At 38.9% G+C, this 27,537-nt stretch overlaps 1 protein-coding gene across 1 annotated transcript in view; it reads right to left on the bottom strand.

Moving 5' to 3' along the window:
- Nucleotides 1–7,575: 7,575 nt before the first annotated feature.
- SETBP1 (SET binding protein 1) overlaps nucleotides 7,576–27,537 on the bottom strand; it is a 139,414-nt gene continuing 119,452 nt past the window's right edge. The window contains exons 4-5 of the mRNA XM_075269763.1: nucleotides 14,104–14,262; nucleotides 7,576–11,321 (exon numbers count right to left, since the gene is read on the bottom strand). Of these exons, the coding sequence (XP_075125864.1) occupies nucleotides 10,837–11,321; nucleotides 14,104–14,262 (644 nt within the window). The 3' untranslated portion in view covers nucleotides 7,576–10,836. The remainder of the gene's footprint in view (nucleotides 11,322–14,103; nucleotides 14,263–27,537) is intronic.

Genomic DNA, 27,537 nt, shown 5'->3' with positions numbered 1-27,537 from the left:
ATATGTTACATGGCATGGTTTTCTCACTAGGTGTCTGCAAATAATATAACTTCAAAGCGTCTTTAACAGTTTGACATATTCATCTCAGATAAGCGGAGCCTGAAAGGTTAGAAGACAGGAAGAAAATGTAAAGGCATTAAGCCGCAAAGTGAGAAATGTGAACACAGGATCTAGCTGTGACTATCATCTATAGATTATGGAGTGACCTTGTGTTATCTATATATTGATGTTACTCGTCATTGTAAGAGGGCCTGTGATGATAATGAGATAACCGCTGAGAAGTAGAGATGAGCGAGTCGTGAAATATTCGAGATTCGAGCCTCAATATTCGACTACTTGATAGAATATTTAATCCCATTATAGTCTATTGGAAAAATTGCTCGTTTCAGGAGAAACCACTATTCGACTAAAGGAGAGTCACCAAGTCCACGAGTAGCAGGAGGAGAGTGTTTAGGAGGAGCGCTGTGCAGTTAAAGCGCACGGACCCTATAGACCAGACCTGGGCAATGTGCGGCCCGCAGGCCACATCCTGCCCGCATAATTAGTTGAAGGTTTTTCAAGGACCTGTGATAATATCATCATAGCCTATCACCAGGATAGGCTATGACTCGTTAGTGGGCGGAGCCACACGGGACTGTGTGCTTGATGCAAGCTGCTGGCAATGGGGGCTGCTGGATGATAAAGAGAGAAGAGACAGCATGTGTGAGCAAGAGGGGGAACTAGGGGCAGATGTAGGGGGGCAGTTGAACAATGCACATGGAGGGTGACATTAAACTGGGGCAGCTGAAGGAGGATATTAAACCGTGGGAGGTAGCTGGAGGGGGACATGTCTGCCTCTAGTTGCCACCAGTTTAACGTCCCCTCTAGTTTCTACTAGTTTATACTGGGGCACCAGGAGAGGGACTTAATACTGTGGGACATTTGGAGGGAAACGTTATAATGTGGAGGGTATAATGTTAGGGTGACTGTAGAAGGATTTTACTTTGTGGGGCACATGGAAAAATGATTGAGAATGGGCGGAATCAGCGGAGAAGTGGGTGGAGCTAAATTTGCCACTGTGCGCATGGCCCTCTAGAACCGTTACAATTTCTCATGTGGCCCCATGGGAAAATTAATTGCCCACCCCTGCTATAGACTATAACGGATCCGTGGACTTTAACTGTCCAGCGGTTGCAGTTCCTCTGATATTCCGTTCGGGGGGGGGGTCCTCCTGCAGACTCCTTCCGGATGGGAGGCAAGCGCTAATGTGAATTTACTCATCCTGCAGAACCAGCATTGATTGTCTGAATGCAGAACCAATCAACGATGGTTCTGCAGCAGGCTCTTCTTTGCTAGTCGGGAGAGCTGGCAGCTTTCGGTTATGTGGGAGCTGACTTTCTCATAGGTATGCATTGACTAGCGTTGATTGGCCGAATGCTATACAGTGTACAGAATGCGGCCAATCAATGCTGGTTCTGCCGGTGGCTCATCTGTGACGAGGTGGAGTCTAAGATCAGACCACAGCAGTCGCCATTTGTGGTCCGATCTTAGACTCCATCTCCTCACAGATGAGCCTCCGGCAGAACCAGCATTCATTTGCCAAATGCTATATACTGTATAGCATTCGGCCAATCAATGCTGGTTCTGAATGAAATCTTTACTGTGAATAGGAGTAGTATTTGAACGAGTACGAATATATCGAATACCTACTTGATCGAATACTACTCGCTCATCTCTATTGAGAAGTGATCTCTACAGGACAGGAAGTGTGAGACCACCCCGAGGCCCAGCTATGCTTTATCTAATAATTTTCTAATAATTATTGTCTATGAAGTGACCTTGTATTATCTATATGTAGATGTTACTTGCCATTGTAATCCTGTGTATGATATGGAGATGGCTGCTGAGAATTAATCTGTACAGAACAGGGACTGTCAGACTACTGCGATGCTCTGTGGACCAAATAAAGCTTTAAACATATGATTTAGTATGAATTTAGTTCTTCTTGCACATGGACACTTAGGGCTATATTCATACTAATTATTCCTCTACTAAAACACATTGATAACAGCTGATGTATTTATCCATACCTTCCTGCCAAACAAATTTACAGCCCTCCATATAACCTGTATGTGAATCTTCTAGAAGGCCATCTAATGTGCCATCTGCTCAATGTAATCCATATGAACGGTTTGTTATGGAGGATATGACTCTACACCTGTCCATAACAGGTTTGATAAAGACCATTAAATCTATCTTCATGGGTTTATAAATTTAGGAATATTCCAATCTTGAGAGTTTGGCAGCTGGAAATACATTTTTTCCAATGGCTTATCAATTGGAGAAATTATTTTTTGAAAATTCAGGTTCAAACTTGTATAAATCCCCAATTAACCTTATATTACAGCCAAAAGCATCCAGGAAACAGATGGCGCAACGTAAAGTTAGCTGTTGCCAGACTAATAACTGGTACTGATGTGCAAGATTAGTCTCATGAATATTTGTGAGGTTCACCCGACGGTTTCGGTTCGAACCAAAACTGGAAGAAATATTGTCATACTCTTTTGGCCTAGGGAAGGTGTGGAAAAAGAAACTCAATCACCTTTCCTCACCTGAGACATTCTCTCTACACAGCCCCCATTGGACAAACCATCGCCAGATTTGGCTTCCGGTACCATCTTTATGCTGATGACACCCAATTATACACATCTTCCTGTGACATCACCCCTGCACTCATACACAACACCAGCGACTGTCTTTCTGCTGTCTCTAATATCATGTCCTCACTCTATCTGAAACTAAATCTCTCTAAGACTGAACTACTACTGTTTCCACCATCTAATAGATCTGTCCCTGATATATCCATTGCAGTCTCAGGCCTTACTATAACTCCTAGGCAGCAAGCTCACTGCCTCAGGGTCATGTTTGACTCAGACCTTTCCTTCACCCCTCATATTGAATCACTCGCACGTTCATGTCACCTCTACCTCAAAAACATCTCCAGAATATACCCTTTCCTCACCAGAGATACACTAAAGACACTTATTGTCTCTGATTCATTCTCGCCTTGACTACTGTAATTCCTTACTAATCGGTCTTCCCCTCACTAAACTCTCCCCTCTACAATCTATTCTGAATGTAGCGGCCAGGCTCATCTATCAGGCTAGACGCTACAGCGATGCCTCCGGTCTGTGCCAGTTACTACATTGGCTGCCTATTCATTATAGAATAAAATATAAAGTTATCCCCCTCATCCACAAGGCTCTCCATAATGCTGCACCTCCCTACATCTCCTCCCTCATCTCTGTCTACCGCCCAACCCGTGTTCTCCGTTCACTCAATGACCTAACACTCACATCCTCTATTATCATAACCTCCCACGCTCGTATACAAGACTTCTTCTGAGTTGCACCACTTCTTTGGAATACCCCGGACAATCAGATTAACTCCAAATTTCTACAGTTTCAAACGCAAACTAAAGACACATCTTATCAGACAGGCCGATCATAATTTCTAACGTAAACCCTTCCGTACTAAAATTAGAATCCCCAAAATTTAACCCTCCTCTGTCCCCGCTCCCACATTACCCCACATGATATGATGCCATTTCAGGCTAACTTTATATGTCCAAGCTCCATCCACGTTAAAGGACATGACTGGTGATGGCTCATAAATGCCGCCCCTCCTACTTCTTGTGTCACCCCCTCTACCTCATAGATTGTAAGCTCTTGCGAGCAGGGCCCTCAGTCCCATCGTGTGAAATGACGTTCTTTGTTATGTATCTGTCTGTATTTGAACCCTACAAATTGTACAGTGCTGCGGAATATGTTGGCGCTATATAAATAAAAATTATTATTATTATTATTATTATTATTAATAAAGTCGACAATCCCCTCTTGATCACTGAGGCCCAATAACAGGCCTCAGCATGACATCACAGATGCGGTCATAAGAGGATAGGGACATGCAGACAATCGTACACTGTGGTGGAGCCCCAAAGAGATAAGGAAATAAGTAATTTTTTTGTATATTTGCGCATCTCCCCTATCTACTTGGGGAGCTAGTGTGTATAATATTGACTTATAGGTGGCAAACCCCAAAAATTTCAGAATTGACTAAACCTGAAATTTTTGGAAAATTTATAACTTATCCAGAGTTCATCATGAATTAGTTTGATCATTACTAGTAGCAGCTTCCTCTCTGAGCCCTCTCTGTGGGCACCCATCTGTGGAATAGATTATACTGTGTAGGGGCCCACTTTGGAGCAAATTGTACAGTGTGGGGGCCACTGTGAAGCAGATTGCACTGAGTGGGGGCCACTGTGGATCAGATTGCACTGTGTGGGGGCCACTGTGGAGTATATTGCACTGTATGGGGCCCCTTCATTATTTATTTCACACAGTATGTTTTATAGCAGACTGCACAACCCTATTTTGCGGGTCCTTAATTGTCCACAATTGTGGACCCGCACAGTATTAAGGTGATATTGTCGTGTTGGCACTTTGTGATAAATTAGTGGGTTTTGGGTTGCAGTTTGGGCACTCAGTCTCTAAAAGGATCGCCATCACTGCTATAGAGTATACCATACAATACCAATTGTCTTCTATACAACATTATCCAAATATGATATTGGTGTTAAAGAATTGCTATACTATATACCAGGGTCTAACTAATGAAAAATGAATAAGTGGTTCTTAAAAAGAGGTTCTATGGTTTAGAAAACCTACAGTTTGGAAGTATGTCGAGAAGATTGCACATAATGGACTCTATCTTTAACTTTTTGCAAATTTGGTTAAGGACTCATTCCACTTTCCAACTCAGATCGATTTCTCATGATGCAATACATTACTGTTAAATGATAGCACAATCCTTAACTCATGTTACAGCCACTAGATGGTTGCACACTGACACAAAAGATGAAACACTCCTGATTGACAAATATTGTTTTCTTTAAAAGCTGGTCATCTCACAAAATTCTTTTTCCAAAATACAGTATGATGAGGGAAAGTAAGGAAGGACACGTGTACATGATTAAAATCATGCTTTACTATGGACTATATCGATATATTTACAGTATATAAAGGCCATGAATACCATTGTGCCAGACTGTATAATGGAAAAGTTCACCATCTTGTACCAATCTCTACAGGAACATCCCCGGCAAGACCCAGATGAAGCCAGAAATCAGTCATGTGGTTAGAGACTGAAGTTAACAAGAAGCTTTATATATGAAATGTGTTTTTATAACTTTAACCTTATACCTATAAGCAAGAAAAGTTTTTGACAATTTTTTGGCATTTGACATGTATAATTTTCACCCTTCCAAATGAAGTGAATGGAGATATGAGGAAGTGCATATAAACCAATATCAATATCGGACCCTTCCAACCACCAAACTGGGTAGATAAGTGTGAGCAACTAACGTTCAACATAAAAACCAGCTATGATCAGCCATGAGTAAGGACTTGGAGTCCAAAATGTGTAAGTGTTCCCACATGGCTCTCTTGTAGACTGGACTCATATGTGGATTACAATAACGCTGAATTTCTTTGGAAGACAGTGGTAGCTGCTGGAATTTTTCTTTCTACATGTATCACATTGCTACCGCAGGAGAATTGTGTGAGCCAAACACATACATGCTGTTTGTTCCCCATCATGGATGGTGGATCTGTGGTGGGCACATCAGAAGACCAAAGCAAATCATACTGTAGCTGGTTGAATATTTACTATGGACAATGCCATAAATGAGCAAAAAAACATTCTCCAACTGTTACTTTTTCCCAACTAGTTTTGACTTAGTAACATGCCTTAGAGAATAGAGACAGTCCAGAGGCACTATGTACCATCAGATCTCCTGTCCAATACTAGGGACATCCATGACCTGTTGAGAAACCCGGGAACTTGAGTTAAGAGGTATGAAACCATGATTATTCAACTAAAGCTTGGTGAGATAGTGTGTCTTATTGAGATGAATTTGTTTTACGTTTCTCAGTTTTTGATGGAGAAATCTTGTTGTATTGATTTTTTTTAATCTCATCTCATTCAAAATAAAGGCAAAATAAGTGAAATCTTCAGTTCTTTTCTCAGTCATTGGTCAACCCCTATGTTCTTTACCCTTTGATCTTGGGAATCTAGCAGTAAAAAAATGTGACCATATGGTCCACAGCAACCAGGATTTTCATTTTGGATGAATAAAGATAGAAGTCTCAGATCTTTTGATTTCACGTTGGTACCCAAAAAGCACTGGGGTGGAAACATTCAGACATATGGTTTCTTATCCTTTTGATCTTTTTAGGATTTTAGTTCAACTTAAAGGAACTGTGTGTACTCAAAAACCAAAACCTAGATACAGTTGAAATGTGTATTAGATCAAGTTTTAGGGATGAGGTTTTTTTCACATCCATCTTGGTTTAGAAGCTTAAAGCTGTGCAAATATCTTAGACAAAAGTCAGAGAAACCCAATGATTTTGACAGCTAACTATACAAGATGTACGGAGGTCTTCCAACTCTCCAGAGATAGATTGATTGTATATGTTATATTTCAACATACCCAATCCTTTGTTTCCATGGGTGATAAGTAGAGATGAGCGAGTACTGTTCGGATCAGCCAATCCGAACAGCACGCTCGCATAGAAATGAATGGACGTAGCCGACACGCGGGGGGCTAAGCGGCCGGCCGATGTCAAAGCGGAAGTACCAGGTGCATCCATTCATTTCTATGGAGCGTGCTGTTCGGATCGGCTGATCCGAACAGTACTGGCTCATCTCTAGTGATAAGCCAATATTAAACCCCTCTCCCCTTTAGAATAAATGAACTTGAGGTAAGTGGGAATGTTTATGTCGAAGTTGGGAAGAATATCTGTTGGCTAAATTCGTTTGTGGCCAACAACTGTCTACAGTGTATGGACTTCTGAAAGGGGTTGTTTACCATTAGGAAAACCATGGCTCCTTGCTTTCAGAAACACCACTAAACCTCTACAGAGGTCTAATATTGCAACTCTGCTCACCTCAGGGGCAGGTGCGGTGTTATTTTTGGAAGCACCCAATGTTTTTCTAATTTTGATCAACCCCTTTAAATTAATTTCTGGACAATTCATATACCACCTAAGGATACAATAAAGGGGTTGTCTCATTCAAGACACTTATCCCACATCATCATAGAGGTTCATTGTCGCATCATTGGCGGGCCCCCCAGCAATGAGGAGAATGGGGGACTGGAATTCCCCCATATGAATGAGGCTACTGGAAATTACAGTTCAGGCTTCATAGCAGTGAATGGAAAACCATCGAAGAGGCATAGGGTACATTTCTCCCCCATCCACAGGGGTCCCCCAAAAACGAGAACAGGTGACTGAGTGTCTTTAAGAGAATACCAGTTGGGAAGGCCATAGATAGACCGTTAAAAAAAATCCTGCCAAACAAAAATCAAAGAATCCACAATGTAAATTAGTCTGAATTGAATTCATTTAATTTCACACAATGAATAACATATGAATAGGATTATTATTATTTTTTTTTGTTTTTTGTTTTAGTTAAGTGCTCTATACTGCTAACCTGATTTGGTAGCGAAAAAAAAAACTGAGCTTTCTTTTAGAAAAAAAAAAAAAAGTTTAAAAACCAACATCTAGGATCATGACGTAGCATGACAAGAAAGCATGCCTGATGTACCTATGCATCATATAACAGCAATTTCATATTCATTTTGTAGGTTGTTTTTTTTTTTCATTTTTTGCTTTTAAATGTACAAAAATGCTTCATGAATAAAAACTGTTACAAAAAGAACATTTCAAACAATGTACAAGTTTCTTCTTGCCTCTATATTCAATAAAATACAAATACAATTTTTTTTGTTCTAAAATATGTTTACATACAATCAAAGTAGAACATGCAAGTACACTTTAAAAAAGGCTTTTAAAAACCACTTATGAATACAAACTAAAAATTAGCCAGCACGACTTGTAAAACAATTTTGTGCCCCGTTCTTTTTTTTTTCTTTCTTAAATATATACATATATAACATTTCATGTGCATTACTTAAGAAATAGCTTAGAAAAACAAAAACAAAACAAAAAAACAACAACGTGGGACTGAAACGTAACACCCCCAACGTTGATAGATTGGCAGCTCATTCACATATCGATATAATGTCTTCCTTTCCTTGTAGTGTAAATATAGATATATATGGGAATTATTAAACTGAGGAGGGGGTCGGAGATGTGCTTTTGAATAGAAAAGGGAACTGCATCTTATTTCATGGGAAAATAACTGATTAAAATATAGCTGAGCCTGTGGTTAAGCTACCGATGGCAAAAATATTTATTGCAAAAAATTTTGAAATTTGGATTATTTCACCAAAATAAAAAAAAATAAAAAATTAGATTTAGGGACATGCAACATTACAATGAAAAAAGATCTGCACTTAATACGTACGTAGCAAAACTCAAGAGCCCAATTTGTCACACTTGACTATTCGAGCTGTACAGTTGAGAATTTCCACTTTTTGATATTGGATATCCAGCCAGTTACTTGGTCGTAACCCTAAATCTTGCCTTTCTATTAAGCAAAACCCTAAATGCAATAACACTGTTTGAACCTATTTTAACTCATTAGCATGCTTATTATATACAGTTAACAAAAACGTTCCTTGAACTCGGCAATGGATTACCAGCATATATTAAACTCTGAAGCAAAAATGTGTGACAAAGTCTACATGCTAACACAGACTGGTAAAAAACGCCTAAAGACACATATCCTAAAAGAAAATTACAGCTATATGAACAATTCTGGGGCCTCTGTAGTGCATATGTAGTAACCAAACTGGCCCTGGAAAAAAAATTAAAATCACATGGATGATCTGAAGTTGGTGGAACCAAATTTTTGAATATTTAAATCGTCAATATACCTGCACCTGAGATTGAGAAGCCACCTGTATCACAAGTGAAAGATCTATTTTCTCAAAAATATTCACTATGGAACTGGTCATGCCATGATTTATTAAATATTAGATAATCTCTGTGGCCCTGAGGGCTCCTGTACATTATTATTATTAGTTATGGCTTTCAAGAAGGCCCAAGAAAATGTCTGCAAAGAATTCAAGATACTCGTGAAGAAGCTACTCAAACGAAGTAACAAACTCCTTCGAAACATTCAGAAGGCAATGATCTCGGTCTCAATTCATCTTATGACTCTTACGTTCCCTTATTATTTTACAATATTTTCAAAAAGATAAACCTGGCAGTATTTTTGGTTTAGTGCAAGAGGTGCACAGATTTCTATAAATGCCCTGTAGAAACTAAAATTGCTAAATTCTGAAACTCAATTTAAAAAAAAAACAAAAAAAAACAAACTCTGGACTCTTTTTCATGGCTGAAAATACATGAAAATTAGGTTGATTTATGGGTAATATATAAATGTTAAGATAAAAAAAAATCACAAAAAAATTAAATTAAAAAAATCTAAGTGCAATTTTTTATTATTACTGAATATGAGAATTCTAATCTGTAGTTGAGAAAAAAAATGGTAATTTGTGGTTGTCCAGAAATGCTGGAATGCTCACAAAAGCTGAACAGTCATAGGTTTAGTATTTATTGGACAGTGTTTAACTGTAGGCGCCTGCAATTAATTTGCATCGAGTCATAATCTAGATTATTTTTGATTTTTTGTTTGTTTTCTTGGGCCATAAATCATTTGCTACGTTTCAGATTTGAGCTTTAAATCAATAGTTAACGGACCAATAGACAGACTTTAAGTCACGGACAGTTTGCAATCATGCAGACTGGAAAAATGTTATAATTACATTATGTACAAAAGAAAAAAAAATAAAAACAAAAAAAAAAAACTTTATTTAAGGCAACCACAATTGGGGTTCCTCCTTCCCAATGTAGCTTAAAGTGTGAACAATTGCAGTTATGATATCCTATAGTTTTAAGATAAGAACACTTGCTCCACTGTAACAACTATTAATAGGCCTGTTATTACTCTAGTAGTTGTCCAGGTATACAGCCTTTTCGGTAATTGCTTAAAAAAATTCTGTGAAATTAAATTGGCAACGAACCACACCTATTGAGTATGGTATATCCATGCTTTATGGTTAAGGTGCCATAGAGGGACCGGCCAGAAAAAAAAACAAAACAAAATGGAGGGATGGGTTGGTGGTTCCTGCAGCCTACAACAACAAAAACCATGTCGAAATCCAATGTTCTTGAATGGATAAGGAAAAATACAAAAATTGTTTTATATTTCCTATGGTACGTAGCCAGTCTCAAGTAACAGGCTCATCAAAAATACACTGAAGTCAACCTAACCTTGAGTAATGAAATGGTTAAGTCAAGAAAAGGGAGTAGATCTACATATATAGTGTAGATAAACATAGAAAATATCTGTGTACACAATCATTACGTTATGTGTATATGGGAGAATTTATAGGAGGTAATAAAATACAAAGAAAAAAAATTCAAAAAAAAATTTGCCAAAATTTGTTTGTATTTTCCCCCTATGCACACTGGCCATTTAGATTACTAGAAATCTCTTGTACTATCATGAATTTTTTCAGAACCTTGTGTTGGGTTCCGGAATGGAGAAGCAAATATCACTACCCCGAAATTAAAAAGTCTGACTACCCAATACAGGCTGTGTTTCTCACAATTACCTACAGTACAGCATGAAGTCTGAAGACTAGTGCCAAGAGATTTGTACAGTAACTGTAATACAAAGCAGTTTTGTAATGTTAGTTAAATGGATGGGGGAAAGGGGGGACAAAACAAAAACAAAAAAAATTATGCAGCCTTTCGAGGGGGTTCTACCCTTTATATTAATTGTCAGCCTGATTATCAAATTAAAGATAAGTCTGTAGTGATCTCAGGGGTTGTTCTGAGGTTCCCCTCGCCTCTTCCTGTGTCTTTTTGTCTTCACCACCTCTTCCTCTACCAATTTCCTTTTTCCGTTTCTTGGCACTCGAGAATTTTGAGTTTCTCTTGCCATGTGGATGACTGCTTCAATGGTGTCCATGACTGTGTCTGCTTTTTTCCCCTCTGGTTCTTGCAAATGGAACTTTTGACTTCGTTTGTTGGGGAGGTCCACGCATTTCTCCAGAACAGGCATTTGGTCTCTAGAGTCATCATCAAACAAGACCGGTTGCTTTCTTGGGCGACCTCTTCTCTTCTTCACAAAATTGTTGCCTGTTTTGGATTGTCTTTGTAATCTCTTGGCCTTTAGGATTTTGTTCACGTGATCCATATTCTTTTTGGTGGACAGAATTTTGTTGTAGTTGCACATTTTCCTCACTTCGCCCTGGATCGCTTCAATTTCACATCTTTTGAAACGATTTCGGAGTGAGGCGTTGGCTGTAAGGAGAAACAAAAATATGTTTTTGAGTTGGATCAACATGACTAACATTAATGGATTGTTTTTAAAAAAACAACAAAAAAACAAACAAAACAAATATATTGTCTTATGATTCCAAGTCTCAATACTGATGTCCTATCCTATCTGATCAGTGGGAGGCCAACAACCCAATCAGCTCTTTTCGGCACATTGTACAAAGCCAAAAGTATGTGGCATCATACACGGTTTACTGGTTGTGCCACATTACTGCAGCTCAACTTCTATTAAAGTGAAAAAGAACCGAGTGGTGGGGTCCTATACCCCATAACATTAATATCTGACAATGATTACCATTCTTAAGACTGCCATCTGTTTGTCATCTGTTCTCTTTTTCTTCTGACCCATACAGGTCCCATTTTTGCACGCATGTAACTACTTTTTTAGGTCAATGATTCTGTGAAACATACCTGTTACCACTACAGATGAGCGAGTAGTATTCGATCGAGTAGGTATTCGATCGAATACTACGGTATTCGAAATACTCGTACTCGATCGAGTACCACTCGCTGTTCGAATGTAAAAGTTTGATGCAGAACCAGCATTGATTGGCCGACTGTATAGCATTCGGCCAATCAATCAACGCTGGTTCTTCTCCTACCATTAGAAGTCTTCTCCGTGCAGCTTCCCCGTGGCGTCTTCCGGCTCTTCATTCACTCTGCCAGGTATTGGGCCTGAGCAGAGCCGACTGCGCATGTCCGCTTGTAGTGCGGGCATGCGCAGTCGGCTCTGCCCAGGCCCGATGCCTGGCAGAGTCAATTCAGAGCCGGAAGATGCCACGGGGACGCTGCACGGAGAAGACTTCTTGGAGGATCCAGCCCGACCCTCACTCGTGGACTTGGTAAGTATAATTTGATCGAATGTTGCCTACCCCTGAAATGAGCATTTTCCCCCATAGACTATAATAGGGTTCGATATTCGATTCGAGTAATTGAATATTGAGGGGCTACTCGAAATGAATATCGAACCTCGAACATTTTACTGTTCGCTCATATCTGGTTACTACGTCTAAGGGCCACTTAAAGGGCATCAGAACCCCAAATACCCTGGAGATAGATAGGTGAGGGTCACTAAATCAAAAAGTGTTTTTTCTTCTAAATTGGTGTCTCCACTGCAGAGATTGGAAATGATGTCTTTGGCGCAATGAGGGTGTTGCCAATTACCTTTTTGTGGAGCAATAGCAACACCGTCATTGCTCCAAAGGACTCATTGGTATATTGACAAATATGTTGGCAGAGGAGCCATCGATTCACATGAAGAAGCCAATGTTTGATTCCAGTGACTCTAACTTGTCTATGTCCAGGACTAGGTTGGTAAAATAGGTGCTAGTGACAGACTCCCATTAATAGGTTTTGCCCCTCTAGTGGCATGATAATTTAACATGTCTCCCTCAAAATTTACAGAGTGAAACAACAAATGTGAGAAAGAGCCCCAGCTGTTGTAGAATAAACAGGCTCCGTGGATGGCTGGTCTACTGAATAAAAAAAAATAAAAAATTCTTTCCATATGCCAAACCATACTACCAGCGTCCGTGCGTTACAACCGCTGCGTCCAGTTAGATATAAAAAGTTGAAAGTAAAGTTTGGTCTTAATTAGTTAAAACTCATTATGCAGTTTATCAGTTTGTTTTGCCTTGGGGCATTCTGGAGGAAAGATATTCCGAGTAACATCTGGGCTCAGACTGCAGATTTCTTTTCAGTGAAGACGTTTTCAAAGAGATCTTCATTAATTACAGGAAACTCACGGTGCAGTCCAATTTCCCTATTAACAGTTTCTTGTAGATTTCACCAAATTATCCCAACATCTGGACTGCAGATAAGACCCAACATTTTAATTTGTAGTCTTTATAAGATTTTTTTTTTTTTTTTTTTAATATTCCCTATGTGAATATTGTGAATATCTAGAACATGTTGTATTGATATAAATAGGCCAATAAAATCCCATCCAAAGGCAAACATCATGATTAATCCTAATCCGTGCCAATAATGGATTAAACTTCACACCCTCCATTTTCTGTTATGGTGAAAGGATTCATGAATTCATTCTAATGACCCTATTTTGACCACATTGTACCATGTGATAAGGTGGGAGACAAAAATAGTGCCACTTTTTTTTACAGGCCGTGTGTGGTACTGCTGCTGTGAAGTCTGATATCTGTCCATAAACAGATTTTTGTCAGCTGAAAAGAGGTGAAAATAAATTTGTCAAAATCTGATATGTTAATGCCACAAACAGTTGGGGACAGTCGGACATCTTAGTTGTTAATGTGGTGGGATTGTTCATGAGAGTGGCTAGCTCCCATAACAGATGCTACCCAAGGACAGATGTGAAGTGACTTCAGCATGAAAGTAGCCATATTTGATAATCAGCACTGTGAATTTTTGGTATTCAGTCAGTGTCTCTGAGTAGTTCATCTAAAAAAAATTCTTATTTCTTATTAAAGTATTGACAGTTTACTTGCAATACCATGTGTGACCAGATGGTGTGCTGTTAAGGAAGAACAAGTAAAATTAATTAGCAAAAAAGTTCTCCCCTTCCTATGTGTTTTATTAACATCAATACTGTTCAGCACTGCTGTATAATATCCCTCATGCTGCTTCTAAGCAAAATAGGAGATTTTGCTCCCCTACTTTCTCATGTCTGGATTAGACATCATAACAGCTAATCTCCACTCATCAGGGACAAATGAGAATTAGAGTTGTGGAAAATAAAACAAAATAAAGTCCTACTTCATACCATACTGACCTGACTCATTGGATGATGAGAAAAAGGTTAAGAGGGGATTTGGAGGCACGGATGCAGATTCTGCTGCTGGCTTCCTTTTGGTCATATTGTTGGAAGAAGTAGTTTCATTTTTATTATGCTGACACAGCTGATCAACTTTCTGATGAGCACTTATTAAACCTGAAAAAGATGGGGGGAAAAAAAGGGAACAAAAAATGGTCAATTTCACATTTAAAGAAAAAAGTTTGTGTGTATTATAGGCAATTATTTAATATTCAATTATTAAAATAACCAAGAGCCAATTGGACACTCATTCCATTTAGTATGGCGGGAGAAAATTTTATAAATATTTGTCAAAAACTTAAAACGTTTATTTCACACAGTCTTGGTACCAAATCAAATTTTGAGGTGGCTCAACTTCACCCTAAAATTACCTATAGATGGCACTATACCCCAAAAAGCGCTTCATAAAAGCTTCTAGAGTTCCTGCAGTGGATTTTTCATATCCCAGGAACTAGAGGCTTCAACAGGGGCTGCTGAAATACATCCTAATATTACTTTAGCCAATAGATTCTTTATGCTCATAAACTATCCATAGAAGTGAAGCTCTCAGTCTCCAATGACCCATGGACCCAATTATCCACATATTTACAGATGGGAACGTACTTTCCGCCCTTCTTATAAAAAATAAAGGCCGTTTGGACCATATTTCACGTATTAAATCAACAGAAACCACCTTGGCGTCCCCATGGTATAAATTATAATAATTCCATGCTAACATTACTTTTAAGAGACCTCGAAAACTCATCTACTCCACATACGTTATAATGATAAACTCGATATCTACATACTAACACATTAGTTTCTTCGCTCCCACGAGTCCCTTCAGCTTTGATATATATTCTATTCAAAACACATATTAAGGTCTGGTTACTTGTTACCATGGATATGGATATATGGGATGAAGGTTAAACTACTCAGAAATGTGAATCCCTGACAGGTTGCGGCTTCTAACAGCCGTACTATTGACTAAATGAGATGTTAGAGGTCAAAGAGCTTTTTCCGCAGTCCCTGGAGGACAAGATTATATAGCGAGAGGAAGAAAAAACGGACACATTACATCATTAGCAAGGCTGTCTACAAGAAGTGAGAACTTGGTGTCGACTAGCTTGCTATATATATATTTTTTGGAATGCACAACATAATCCAAGTGGTGGCAGAATGGTCAAGTATCGAATGCCGGTTAAGAAGCCCAATGGAGACATTAAGTTTGATGACCACAAATTGACTTAATCCCGGGCCATCCTCCAAGTCCCAGGAGCAGATCATCTCTTTTAAAAGCTATGAATTGGTTCAGGTCACCCATCAATTTCAGCAGGGTTGCCCAATCATCCAATATGATCTAATATGGTTATACCAAGATTGTAGCCTCTCACATATCTACAGAATAAGTAACAAGTGATGACTGTTGGGACCTCACCAATCAGAAAAGTGATTAATGATGATCGATTTTGCCCCATTTTAATAGAGTGATGGTCAAGTATATCACCTGTCAAAGCCAAATGCTCGCTTTAATGGTTGGACAATGAGGATATAAAGGCACAAACATTAATCACCATATTATTCTGTATCCTAAAAATATGTAATATAAAAAATTACTTTAGTTTCACATTTTTTTTAAAAAAAATTATTAGGCAACTCCCTTAGAAAACAACCATCGTGACCAACACCCAAGGGAAGCCTTGTGTGAAGGGACATTTCATTGTGGCCATTGGACCACAATGAAGTTCTAGTTTTTGTTTCTAAGGGGATTCCAGAGTAGAAGGTGGTATCCATAAACCCGATTACATCACCCTTTCAACCAATGACGTGAAAGAACCCATAGAACTGTAGAAATGTAATGTAGCCACTTGCAATATAACATGATAAAGTTATACCATTTGGTGCTCAAAGGTTTCTAACGCTGGTTGGGTAAGGCTGAGCCTACATGTATTCTGTAGTGTTAGAGACTTTCATTACAAACTTTAATCCCTAGGATTTTAAAATCTTGGTTATAATCTAGAAAATCAGAATGTTTTGATGTGATGTGGAAATTAGAGAAAAACTAAGAATATAAGGAGAAGGTACATAGACGACGTCTTTAGATTCGCACCTTAGACCCCAATGTAAGGCAGCAAGAGTGAAGTCTACAATCGTGTAGAGAATTGATTCTTGATGACCAAGTTACAATACTAGATATAATCACAATGATAAACATTTTTTTGCTTGCCATGTTCCACAACCATGACAAAATTAAACCAGATAAATATATGGATATTAGAAGAAGCAGTTTTTATGGAAAGATTGACTCAACAAAGCTGCTGGAACAGAATGGCAGTATAATGGATGTTGCTGAAAGTCTCGATTATTCATTTCATCTCCATTAATCTTGTAGAAACCAGATGATGGATTCTGGTAATAACGCCTGTCACCATAAAGTGCAGAGAAGATGAGGTTTTATTGCAGGGCTGTCATACATGGCTTTGACACAACATGTTTAAAAGGTACAATGTGTAGGGACCCATATTATGCAATGGATCAGACTAGAGGAGAATACAAAATGTAAAGCGCTAGAAGATTGTACTATAGAGGATAAGAAGAAGAATTTTCTCTTCCTGCTGGACAGTTTCTGAAAATCATATATAGGGCATATGCTAATATAAACAAACTCAAAATATTGGTTTTGTAGGTTGATAAAGTCCCCCTTATCTCAAGATGGTACTCTTGGCTCCTCCTCAAGTCTAAAATCTTCCAACATCTCAATATCACTATTTGAGTGAACGGGAAAAGAAAGGGTGATCCTTCACGGTCCCACTCCCCTCTCTCACTTAGACAACTTGCTGCCAAGAAGGGAACAACTTCAAGAGGACAATTCCTTTAAGAAAGTTTTAGTAAATACTTGCTGTGGGGGTATCGGATGCCTGACCTCCACCAATCACATATTGACAACCTCTCCTAAGGGTAGATCCTCAATTAATAGGCATTGAAGAGCCCTTTAGCCTCATCCCAGATGAGTAGTTATTTCAGAAGCCTTGGCAGTGTTTTTTTGCTATTCCTTTTATGCTTCCCGAAAAATTTGCAAATTTAGCTGTTTTTTGAGCCAAAAACGAGAATGGATTTAGTCGGAGAAGGGAAAGGCACAAATGCTTCCTTTATATTTCCCATTCTGACCGTGTGATACCCATGATACAAGCTTATTCACCAATGGGATTATTGTATTGAACGTTTTCACAGATCCAATTCACCCCAAAGGGTTTAGGAAAAAAATGTGTGTATATAACTTTAAAGAGACATGAAGGTCAACTAGTCAACCTGAGGAACACCCAGTAGCCAGGGACACCCATGAGTAATTAATCCCAATCATTCCCCATCATCAAAAATTTACCGCGAATAGTTAGCGTTAACAGTCTTCTCATAAAAGGAGCCAGTAATGAACCTTCTCCGATAATGCATTCAGCGCTCTGTACAAATACTGCCGTATTTTCATTGTACGTTTTAAGTAGCACGCAGCTTTTAATCTCAAGAGCTCAACATTTTACCTTGTTCACACTAAACCTTCTAAGAAGAGTCATTACATAACTCCCACCCGCCCCCATCTTCTTTATGTCAAGCCACTCACTTAGAAGAACGAACGCGGTGATGAGAGCTTTGAAACCCTCTCAGGAATTAGATGAGCGCCGCGATAGTGATGAACTCCCAGTTAATAAACCCACAAAGCTCATTCCAGCAGACTGATCAATTCCAGTGTGTCCAGAGGCAGTGCTCCTACCGCCGACTCGCCTCTCCTAATACTAATAAAAATGGACTTAAAAACATTGCACAACACAAGACGCTCACTCATTAATGCAACAAGATATGACCCCAAAATGTCGTCTTCAGGGCTGGACTTATATAACGATATAATACTACTAATTACCGAGGTGTTATCCAATAATACTCACAGGTACAATCTCTCTATAATAGTCCTAAATGCTCACTGAACAGCCTGTACTATGCAGCAAAAATAGAGCGTTACATCACCTAAGTATACATCTCTCTTCCATCTGTTTATCCATCATGTTACATAACGCATCTGTGCTGAAATATAATACAAGGTGATCTAATCATCATAATGTGCTACACGGAGAGAAGAGAACTTGTGCAGAACGAAAATCTAACACATTCTCTGATCGTTCACATTACAGTCCATTAAAGGAGCTATATATTATAGTAGCTATATTCTTATATATATATAGGGACAGTATTATAGCAGTTATACTTGTACATAGGGAGCAGTATTATAGTAGCTATATTCTTATATATAGGGGCAGTATTATACTAGTTATATTCTTGTACATAGGAGCAGTACTATAGTAGTTATATTCTTGTACATAGGAGCAGTATTATAGTAGTTATATTCTTGTACATAGGAGCAGTATTATAGTAGTTAAATTATTGTACACAGGAGCAGTATTATAGTAGTTATATTCTTGTACATAGGAGCAGTATTATAGTAGTTATATTCTTGTACATAGGAGCAGTATTATAGTAGTTATATTCTTGTGCATAGGAGGCAGTATTATAGTAGTTATATTCTTGTACATAGGAGCAGTATTATAGTAGTTATAGTCTTGTACATAAGAGCAGTATTATAGTAGTTATATTCTAGTACATAGGAGGCAGTATTATAGTAGTTATACTCTTGTACATAGGAGGCAGTATTATAGTAGTTATGTACAAGAATATAGGAGCAGTATTATAGTAGTTATATTCTTGTACATAGGAGCAGTATTATAGTAGTTATATTCTTGTACATAGGAGGCAGTATTATAGTAGTTATATTCTTGTACATAGGAGGCAGTATTATAGTAATTATATTCTTGTACATAGGAGGCAGTATTATAGTAATTATATTCTTGTACATAGGAGGCAGTATTATAGTAGTTATACTCTTGTACATAGGAGGCAGTATTATAGTAGTTATATTCTTGTACATAGGAGGCAGTATTATAGTAGTTATACTCTTGTACATAGGGGCAGTATTGTAGTAGTTATAGTCTTGTACATAAGAGCAGTATTATAGTAGTTATATTCTTGTACATAGGAGCAGTATTATAGTAGTTATATTCTTGTACATAGGAGGCAGTATTATAGTAGTTATATTCTTGTACATAGGAGGCAGTATTATAGTAATTATATTCTTGTACATAGGAGGCAGTATTATAGTAGTTATACTCTTGTACATAGGAGGCAGTATTATAGTAGTTATATTCTTGTACATAGGAGTAGTATTATAGTAGTTATATTCTTGTACATAGGAGCAGTATTATAGTAGTTATAGTCTTGTACATAGGAGCAGTATTATAGTAGTTATATTCTAGTACATAGGAGCAGTATTATAGTAGTTATATTCTTGTACATAGGAGCAGTATTATAGGATAGTGCTGGTACCCGACAACATTGCAGCAGTATTATGGTAGTGATAGTCTTGCAAATTGGATGTTGGACTGTAGCAGTTATATTCTTGTACACATAGGGCGGTATTATACAACTACATAACTATATTATTCTTAACAGAGGGAAGCTGTGACATAAGTAGTTCTGGTATCAATGGGGCCTTCAATTTCTGATTGTCCATATACCCACACCATTAAAGATCAAGTAGTCGGAGATTTGTGTCAGGGAATTCCAGTGAGGAATATCTTAGACAAGCTTTAAAAGGATTTTGCCTTTTAAAAATATGGTGACAAGTCAGGTGTCAAGTGTCTCTCTTGGTGGATTTCCCATTTTGTATGATTTTTTTCTTTCATTTGATTTACTCACTGACCCCAGGATTTTTTCCCTCAGGTAAGGGTTAGAACAATGTCTCCCTTGAAATACATTCCCTTATTAGCAGAATCTAAAAATATTACTCACATGGTGCAAAATGTGCAAGCTCGGCTGCACACCGCCAACTAATAAACGATGCTCCATTCGCAGGGTGATTAAAATCTGCAAATTCTACAGCCAGGGGATTTGTGCAGTCTAGTTAATGCATTTAAGAAAAAAATGCTGTGTGGGTCAAATTATTACAAGTCTTCTGGGTGAAAAGATCTAATGAAAGACATTGAACTACTTTACTGCCCGGCAAAAAAAAAAGGCGGCTTAGCGACAAAACATGGCGTCTTCTGGCAGCTTAGATGAAATGCAGAGGAAACCTTCCATAGCTTGAATTATAAAAGACTCATCCTAATTCTAACCAGAGCCAAGTCTGAAAAATAAACCTGCATTGGTGTGTGACTCATGCAGTCCGTGGGGAGCGAGGAGCGGAGAGAAGAGGGAGGAGGAGAGTGAGAGTATGTGTATAATCTAACAGAGCCTAGAGCCTTGGAGATCCTAGACCACTTCAATAGCGCAGGCCGGATTCATTAAAAATCCTGGCTGCGTTCCAGCAGTGAAAATTGAAGCGGTATATTTATTGCTTTTTGCTCAAATAAATCTGAAAACGTGTGAATCATATTCCTCCGAGAGATGGGGGAAGAAGCAATAAACAATCTCTGACTAATACGTACAAATGCAACAAGATAAAGGATAAATACATGCAAGAGGTCAGCAAGAAAGATTCCATTGCGCCAAATAGTAAATTGTAGTTAAGATATATAATTAGACGTTTAATGAAATCATCAGGGACATGTATGAAGATATACGGTAGATATTAGGGCAGTCAATGGGTAGTACTCTGGTCAGTCATTGCTAGAACCAAGCAGTTATCTCGTCTTACCAGGTGGCACAGAGATTACTCCACCAAGGATTGCCACCTTTAATTGTATCTACCTCTCTTCTAGTGTCTCATGGTGTCCAAGGTATCTTCAGAGTCTACCAACTCCACTGTATCTCATACTACATAGGTACATAGTTAAATAGTAGATGAGGTTGGATAAAGACATCAGTCCATCAAGACCAACCTATAACCCTACAATCCCTACAGTGATGATCCAGGGGAAGGCAAAAAAAAAAAACTCCATTTGCCCCAATTCAGGGAAAAAATTCCTTCCTGACTCCAATCTGGCAGTCAATATAAAAAACCTGGATCAACATGTCCTTAAAATCTAGAGTCCATAACCGGTTATATTTTTCTCTTTAAGAAAGGCATCCAGGCCCTCTTTGAACTTGTTCAATGAATCCACCATCACCACTTCCTGGGGCAGAGACTTCCATAGCCTCGCTGTTCTTACTGTGAAGAATCCCCTTCTACTAGAGGCTCTAAACATTGCTAAAGCTAGCAAAAAACATGCTACTTTGCCACCAACCCAATGAGCATTTACATATTTGCAGCATTGGGATGTCCATCAAGAATTGTCTACAGAATTTGATTACCATAGGATTGAATCTGTAACTTGGCCATCCAATTGAGGAGTGGACCATTCTTGGAATGTTTGGTTCGAACCTTATTCCTCCTAGTACCATCTTCTAAACTAGAAAAAATTTGGTGGTCTTAAGGGGTTGGATAAAAATAGGATATGGCCAGAACATTTCATGCCCGGGTCACAACAAGGTGACATGATGAACCCTCAAAAGTTGCAGGGTCTTAGCAAAAAGTTGACTTGGGCAAACAGAAGTCGTCAGGTTTGCTCCAGGGTCATCTGAACAGTGTCCATGAACTGGCCAACCTTGGAGATGTAGAATGGTCTCGGTTTGTCTGTAGTAAAAGGTCTGTTTCTCTAATACAATTAGCATTAAACTATTAAATAAACACAGCTGTCATTTTGGGACAATAGTTGTGATTGAGAACTTTGACTCCAGTTCAAGGCTGCGCAAAAAAAAAAAAAAGAAAAATTAAACTTCAGAGCAGCGGCTGTTGTAGATTTATTTGGCCTCTGGGAAACTACACACTAGAGGACGGAAGAACAGAGTTTTGTGTCATAGAGAAAACATTGTGTACAGCTCTTTAACCCAGTGTCACACGAGGGCACATCCATTTGGCACAAACTGAAAGGCGCCTCATACAGATCCAATATTTATAAAAGGGGGTTAAAGCTGTCCACATCGCGAGTGGCTGTGAAATGCAGCTGGTCGATAAGCAAAATGCGTTGTCATGATGAATGTGCTGGTGCCAGATTTATAGCAATGATACAATAATCATTTCTTTTTTTGGACAGCTTAATTTTTTTTTTCCAATATATAAAGACAAATTATCAGACAACTGGCCTTGCTGAACTTGCAGTCCAATAGTCGGTGTCTATTATACACAATGCAGCCAAATGATGAAGTTACATAGGAAACTATTTTAGAGAACTGGGCAAGCAGCCCCATCAATTTTTATCCAGATCCATATTTATCCATAATTTTATTGTCTGTAGGGTTGTGAGTAGACATAGACATAGGAAAGGTTGTGTCACATGGCTGGCAGTGTACTGTATAGCAGATATTGTAGAACGTTCTAGAACCTGTTCTATAGGTATAGGTGCTCAGACGGTAGTCACCCAGTCAGAAAGCAAAAGGTTGTTATGCCCCGTCACAGATATTATATTGATGTCCAGAAGCTTCATGTTATGACTTTGCAAGATACTGTATATTATATTACATAGACTATTACATAACTACCGTATTATATAACAAGCAGGGGAGCCCATAATTAAACATGTAAGGGGATCTCGCTCTGGAATAACTATCAGCCGTGATATGGCCAATGCTCGTTCCCTTAGGTGTTTTCCTCCTTTCCATATAAGAAGTGCTCTATGTTCTACTACATACTGCCTCCAATGGAGTTTGATCTGCTAGTTCCCATAACAAGTACTCCAGATGTCTGCAACCTTGATAGTTATGTTCATGGCTACTAAAAATGACCACCCAAAATGGTTCAATCCTTAATAGACTATTCTGCATAGATTTCAGTGCAGCTAGAAATTCTTCTCTAGCCCCCACCATTCCCGAACAATAAGCATAGCTATTTTTGATGCGTTATATGCCAACTAGACTCTCCAATGTGGTGTTGGGCAAGAGCTTCTTACACCGTCTCTGATTTGAGGTCTAAGTCATGCCCCCTTGACTGATCCTACCCAACACCACTCAAACTCAGTAGAGTTTCTAGTTAGTATATCATGCATTAAAGCCAAAAGCTCAGCAATGGCCGGGACTATAAAAAAAAAAATCCAACTGTACTGGAATCAGTAGAATGGCACCTATTAAAAAATGCAAGCAAGTGCAAGCGGTGGAAATGGTAAAAGACTCTCTTAAAGCTTCAAGTGATGATTTCATGAAGACAATGTCTGCCCATCCATAGATCTCTCAATATATGACCCTAAAGGGCAACATACTGAAAAAGTACTTTTATTCTGATGAGACAACCAATAGAAAGTGACTTTTCAATTATGGCCACAGGGGTTGGAGATCTTCAACAATCAGAACTTCGAAGTATAAGTAGTTAATATTCCATAAGAGTTTATGATGGAAAAACGTAGGTCAATGCAAAACATTATAGGCAAATAAAAAAATAAACTCCACTAAACCTTCATCTTACAAGCCTGAGAAAATTTGCACATATAGTTAACAACGTGGAGATATTCAACAATCCCTCCAAGAATCGGCACTGGTTTGCCAGAAGAGACCTGCTTGGCATGCTAGGAGATGGCCCAACTCCACAAAACTGAAATTCATCTAGGGAAGGAAAATTACCAGGAGCAAAATACCTTTCTACCACAAAAAGAACTTTCTAGTAGAAACCCAGAAAGTCCTAGGAGCTTTACCAAAATAAACAAAAAGTCACAAGATTGCAAAACCCAAACTCTTTGAGAGTCAAACATACAAAAAAATGTAAACCACCCGCACCAGACGGCGTTACAGCTCAGTGGCCTCCAAGTCTAAAGAGACGTCTCAACACAACATTAAGAGACACCCACTGAAAAGGACTGACCTCTCTTTCACCTGCGTTGCCATGATACTTGGCAAGACATACCTGGTGCTGAAAAGAGTAACCTTCCCTGGCATTAAATGAAAGTAATTGCACAGTTTGTTTTTGTGCCAAGAGCCGGAAGGAAAACTCCTGTTACCCACTAACAGACTCTCCGAGGGCAGATTTAATATCTCATTTACACTGGCGTATCCGTTAGAGAATGCAAAGATGGAGCATACTTAAGAAGAGGTGATGAGTTCAACTTCTAAATTGATTACTTAAAGGTGATCTTTCGGCACACCGACCATCTCAAGTTCTTTGCATGCCTGAATAGGCCCACTCCATTGCCACACAATTGGAATTTATTTGATGACCGCCACCATTCCCAAGCAGTGCCATTATTTTCAGTGTCAAATGCCAATTCAAATTTCCAATGCCAAGAGGGAAATCTCGGGCAGGAGTAGACTTGGGGTCTAATTCTGAGCTTTGTGCAGTCAGAGTCAGACAGTAATAAAGAGAGATTAGAGTCATGCCTCCTTATCTGCTCTGGCCCAGGACCACCCAATTGACAGGGGAGAGACTAATTGGCATATCAGGAACCAAACCGCACCAATTGCTCAGGAACGGTAGAAGATCATAAAGTATATTCACAGTACAAAAGTTAGAAGGGTATGAGTGGTGTACCGGTTCTGTTGGGGTATGGGTTGTCAACATTGTAAAACCCAAGGAGAACAAGAACAGGGGTTCCAAGAGCCCCGTTTGAATGGAGTGGTGTTCATGCTTGAAAGTTGGCATTCTAGTCAAAGACTGTTGGACTAACAAGCATTGGTTTCTGCCATCTACATCATTCCCCATAGCCCTTCCAGAAATGAGACATGTATAGCCTATCCTGGGGCAAACCAATCAGAAGCCAGCTACTTTTGTAGAGGAACATGTAAAATGTAGATGAAATTTCACCATATTATGCCTAACGTTTTTTGTGGACTGAACAACATGGTGATAAATGAAGAGGGAATAGCTAATTTTTCCCAGTACCTCATAATGAGATCAGTTAATAAAAATATAAAAAAGGTCCACATCGAGTACAGAGTGAAGCTGGCACGTTCCGTTCTGCGTTGTTTACTTTCCAGCCTCAGACGTTGCAGACATGGGTTTCAGAAACCATAAATAATTGAACGTAAAATAGAAATGCTTTTGTTTGTGATTGAATTACCTGGAAATTTTCTTGGAAGGGGAAAGGGGAAAAAGCCAAAGTAACCGCAGCGCACACATACTTATGTCATTTTCTGCGTTCTGTACAAAATGTATCACGAAGGACAACAAATATTACTTGACTATAAAAGAATGAATAGCTTTGGCTGTATTTTTTTTTTTTTTTTTTTTATAGCTTTGGTGGTAGAAGGGAATATACTTATATTAAAGTGCAATCTCATCTACAACATTATATAAGGTTACATTATAGATTATGTATAAGTTATACACTGCTTTATCTTGCTCTGATCTTGACATCTGGGATATTTGCTCATCTTTAGCTTCATGGACTCCATGAGTAGAAAACATCGCTTTTCATTGGTACTTTCCAAGCCTTGGCTACACTATACACATTTCCAGTGGAGGACATGGGGCATCCGATACAGAACATGGGACATCCGGTAGAGGACATGGGACATCCGGTAGAGGACATGGGACATCCGGTAGAGGACATGGGACATCCGGTAGAGGACATGGGGCATCCGGTAGAGGACATGGGGCATCCGGTAGAGGACATGGGGCATCCGGTAGAGGACATGGGGCATCCGGTAGAGGACATGGGGCATCCGGTAGAGGACATGGGACCAACTATCCCATAAGGGTTTGGCTATAAAGAGATAGAGAAAATGTAGTTGCTCCCAGGCCCAGTAGAGAACATGGGACATCCTGTAGAGGACATGAGGTCAACAATCCCATACGGGCTTAACTGTAAAGAGATATAGAAGATTTAGTTGCTCCCAGGTCCTGGTGATTGAGGGGCCCAAAGACTCCTCTGCCACATAAGACTACACCATTCTTATATGTGGCGCTAGCTTTGATCAGACGAAATCTATCCTTTCTGCCCTCTTCGTATACAATCAAAATTGTCTCACCTGTCCTTGCATGAGTTTTCAATGAAGACAACATAAGCTGCTGCCAGACTAATGTGATGCCGGCTCATTATCCCTGACAACAAGAAGATCAGGCATGTTGAAATCCAACCTTCTTTTTCTCTGACAAATAGTGACAAGTGTGTGTCCGAAGGCCCCAATATACATTAGATATTTTGACCAGTCTTACCAAGATCAGCAAATTTGGCCAATATTGATCTAATGGGCATAGCCAAACCTATTACTTGAAGGCACTTTGTCCCCATGGGGAATCTTTTGATCTGTCGAGGTCCCAAGTGTTGAATCCCTACCAATCTGATATCGATGACCAGTCCTAAGGACATTTTAGTCCCAGAAGATCCTTTTATCCACATAGTAATAGTTCCAAAATGATTTTTATAATTTTACTAACTTCATGCAATGCAAAAGATCTTATCTATACAAAGCTTTTAAACCACAGACAAGCAGTTTATGTATCAAAATAACTGGAATTTTGATATATTCCAAGCCAAGAGACAAGAAGTCTGTCGAGCAAGGGGGGAAAAATATGTCATTCCCATTCCTTTAAGTAATACATGGCTATTCTTAGTACCTAGTACAACATAACTATCTTTGGAAAGCGTAATGCATTAAGACCCCCGTACACATTAACTATACACTGGCAGAAGAACGTGAACCATAGTTGACTTATGTGTCTGGATCTCACTGCGCCACTCCATTCCTGTAAATGTCTAAGGAAACAAAGACGCCAAGATAAACTCAGATAAATGTGATAAGAATAAAAAAAGAAAAAAAGGGACACGCGAACCTTCTCAGGAAAAACATAAGAACACAATGTACAAACTGGAGTAGCAAGCTGAAAGTTTTCTGCATTCCTCATGATACAATGACTTGGAATCCTTTAGATATCCATGAACATAAGAAAATTAAAAAACAAAAAAACAAACAAAACAACCCATCTCAACAAATAATCCTTCGAGTAAATGCACATGACAACTGGACAGACTTGGTATGGACTTCTATACCTACGTCAAGGACCAGACAGGCTATTGATAAAAGAAAAACTATTAAGTTTTAGAAGACCCAAAAGTTTGAGCCATAACAGACACATATGGCATCAGGGGTAAAGTGGCTGCTTACATGCAAAAAAGTGTGACCATTAAAGGGGTTGTCCAAAATTATATATTGAAGTCTAGTCTTAAGATAGGTCCTCAGTATTGGTATGGTTTGGGTCCGATACCCAGTACCCTGACAATGAGCTGTTGTGCCTTTTGGATCTGCACACTGTACAGAGCTAGGAGACGCCAGATCTATACACTGTGTAGCTGATGTACCATACTACTTCAGCTCAGCTCATATGACTTAAAGGGGTTGTCCAGGGTGGATGTAAAATAAACTACAACAAAGTCATGCTCGCCTATCCCCAGGCTCTATTGTAGAGTACCA

The sequence above is a fragment of the Leptodactylus fuscus genome, chromosome 1 (assembly GCF_031893055.1).
Source record: "Leptodactylus fuscus isolate aLepFus1 chromosome 1, aLepFus1.hap2, whole genome shotgun sequence".
Lineage (NCBI taxonomy): Eukaryota > Metazoa > Chordata > Amphibia > Anura > Leptodactylidae > Leptodactylus > Leptodactylus fuscus.
This window is presented reverse-complemented; position numbering and strand designations above follow the sequence as displayed.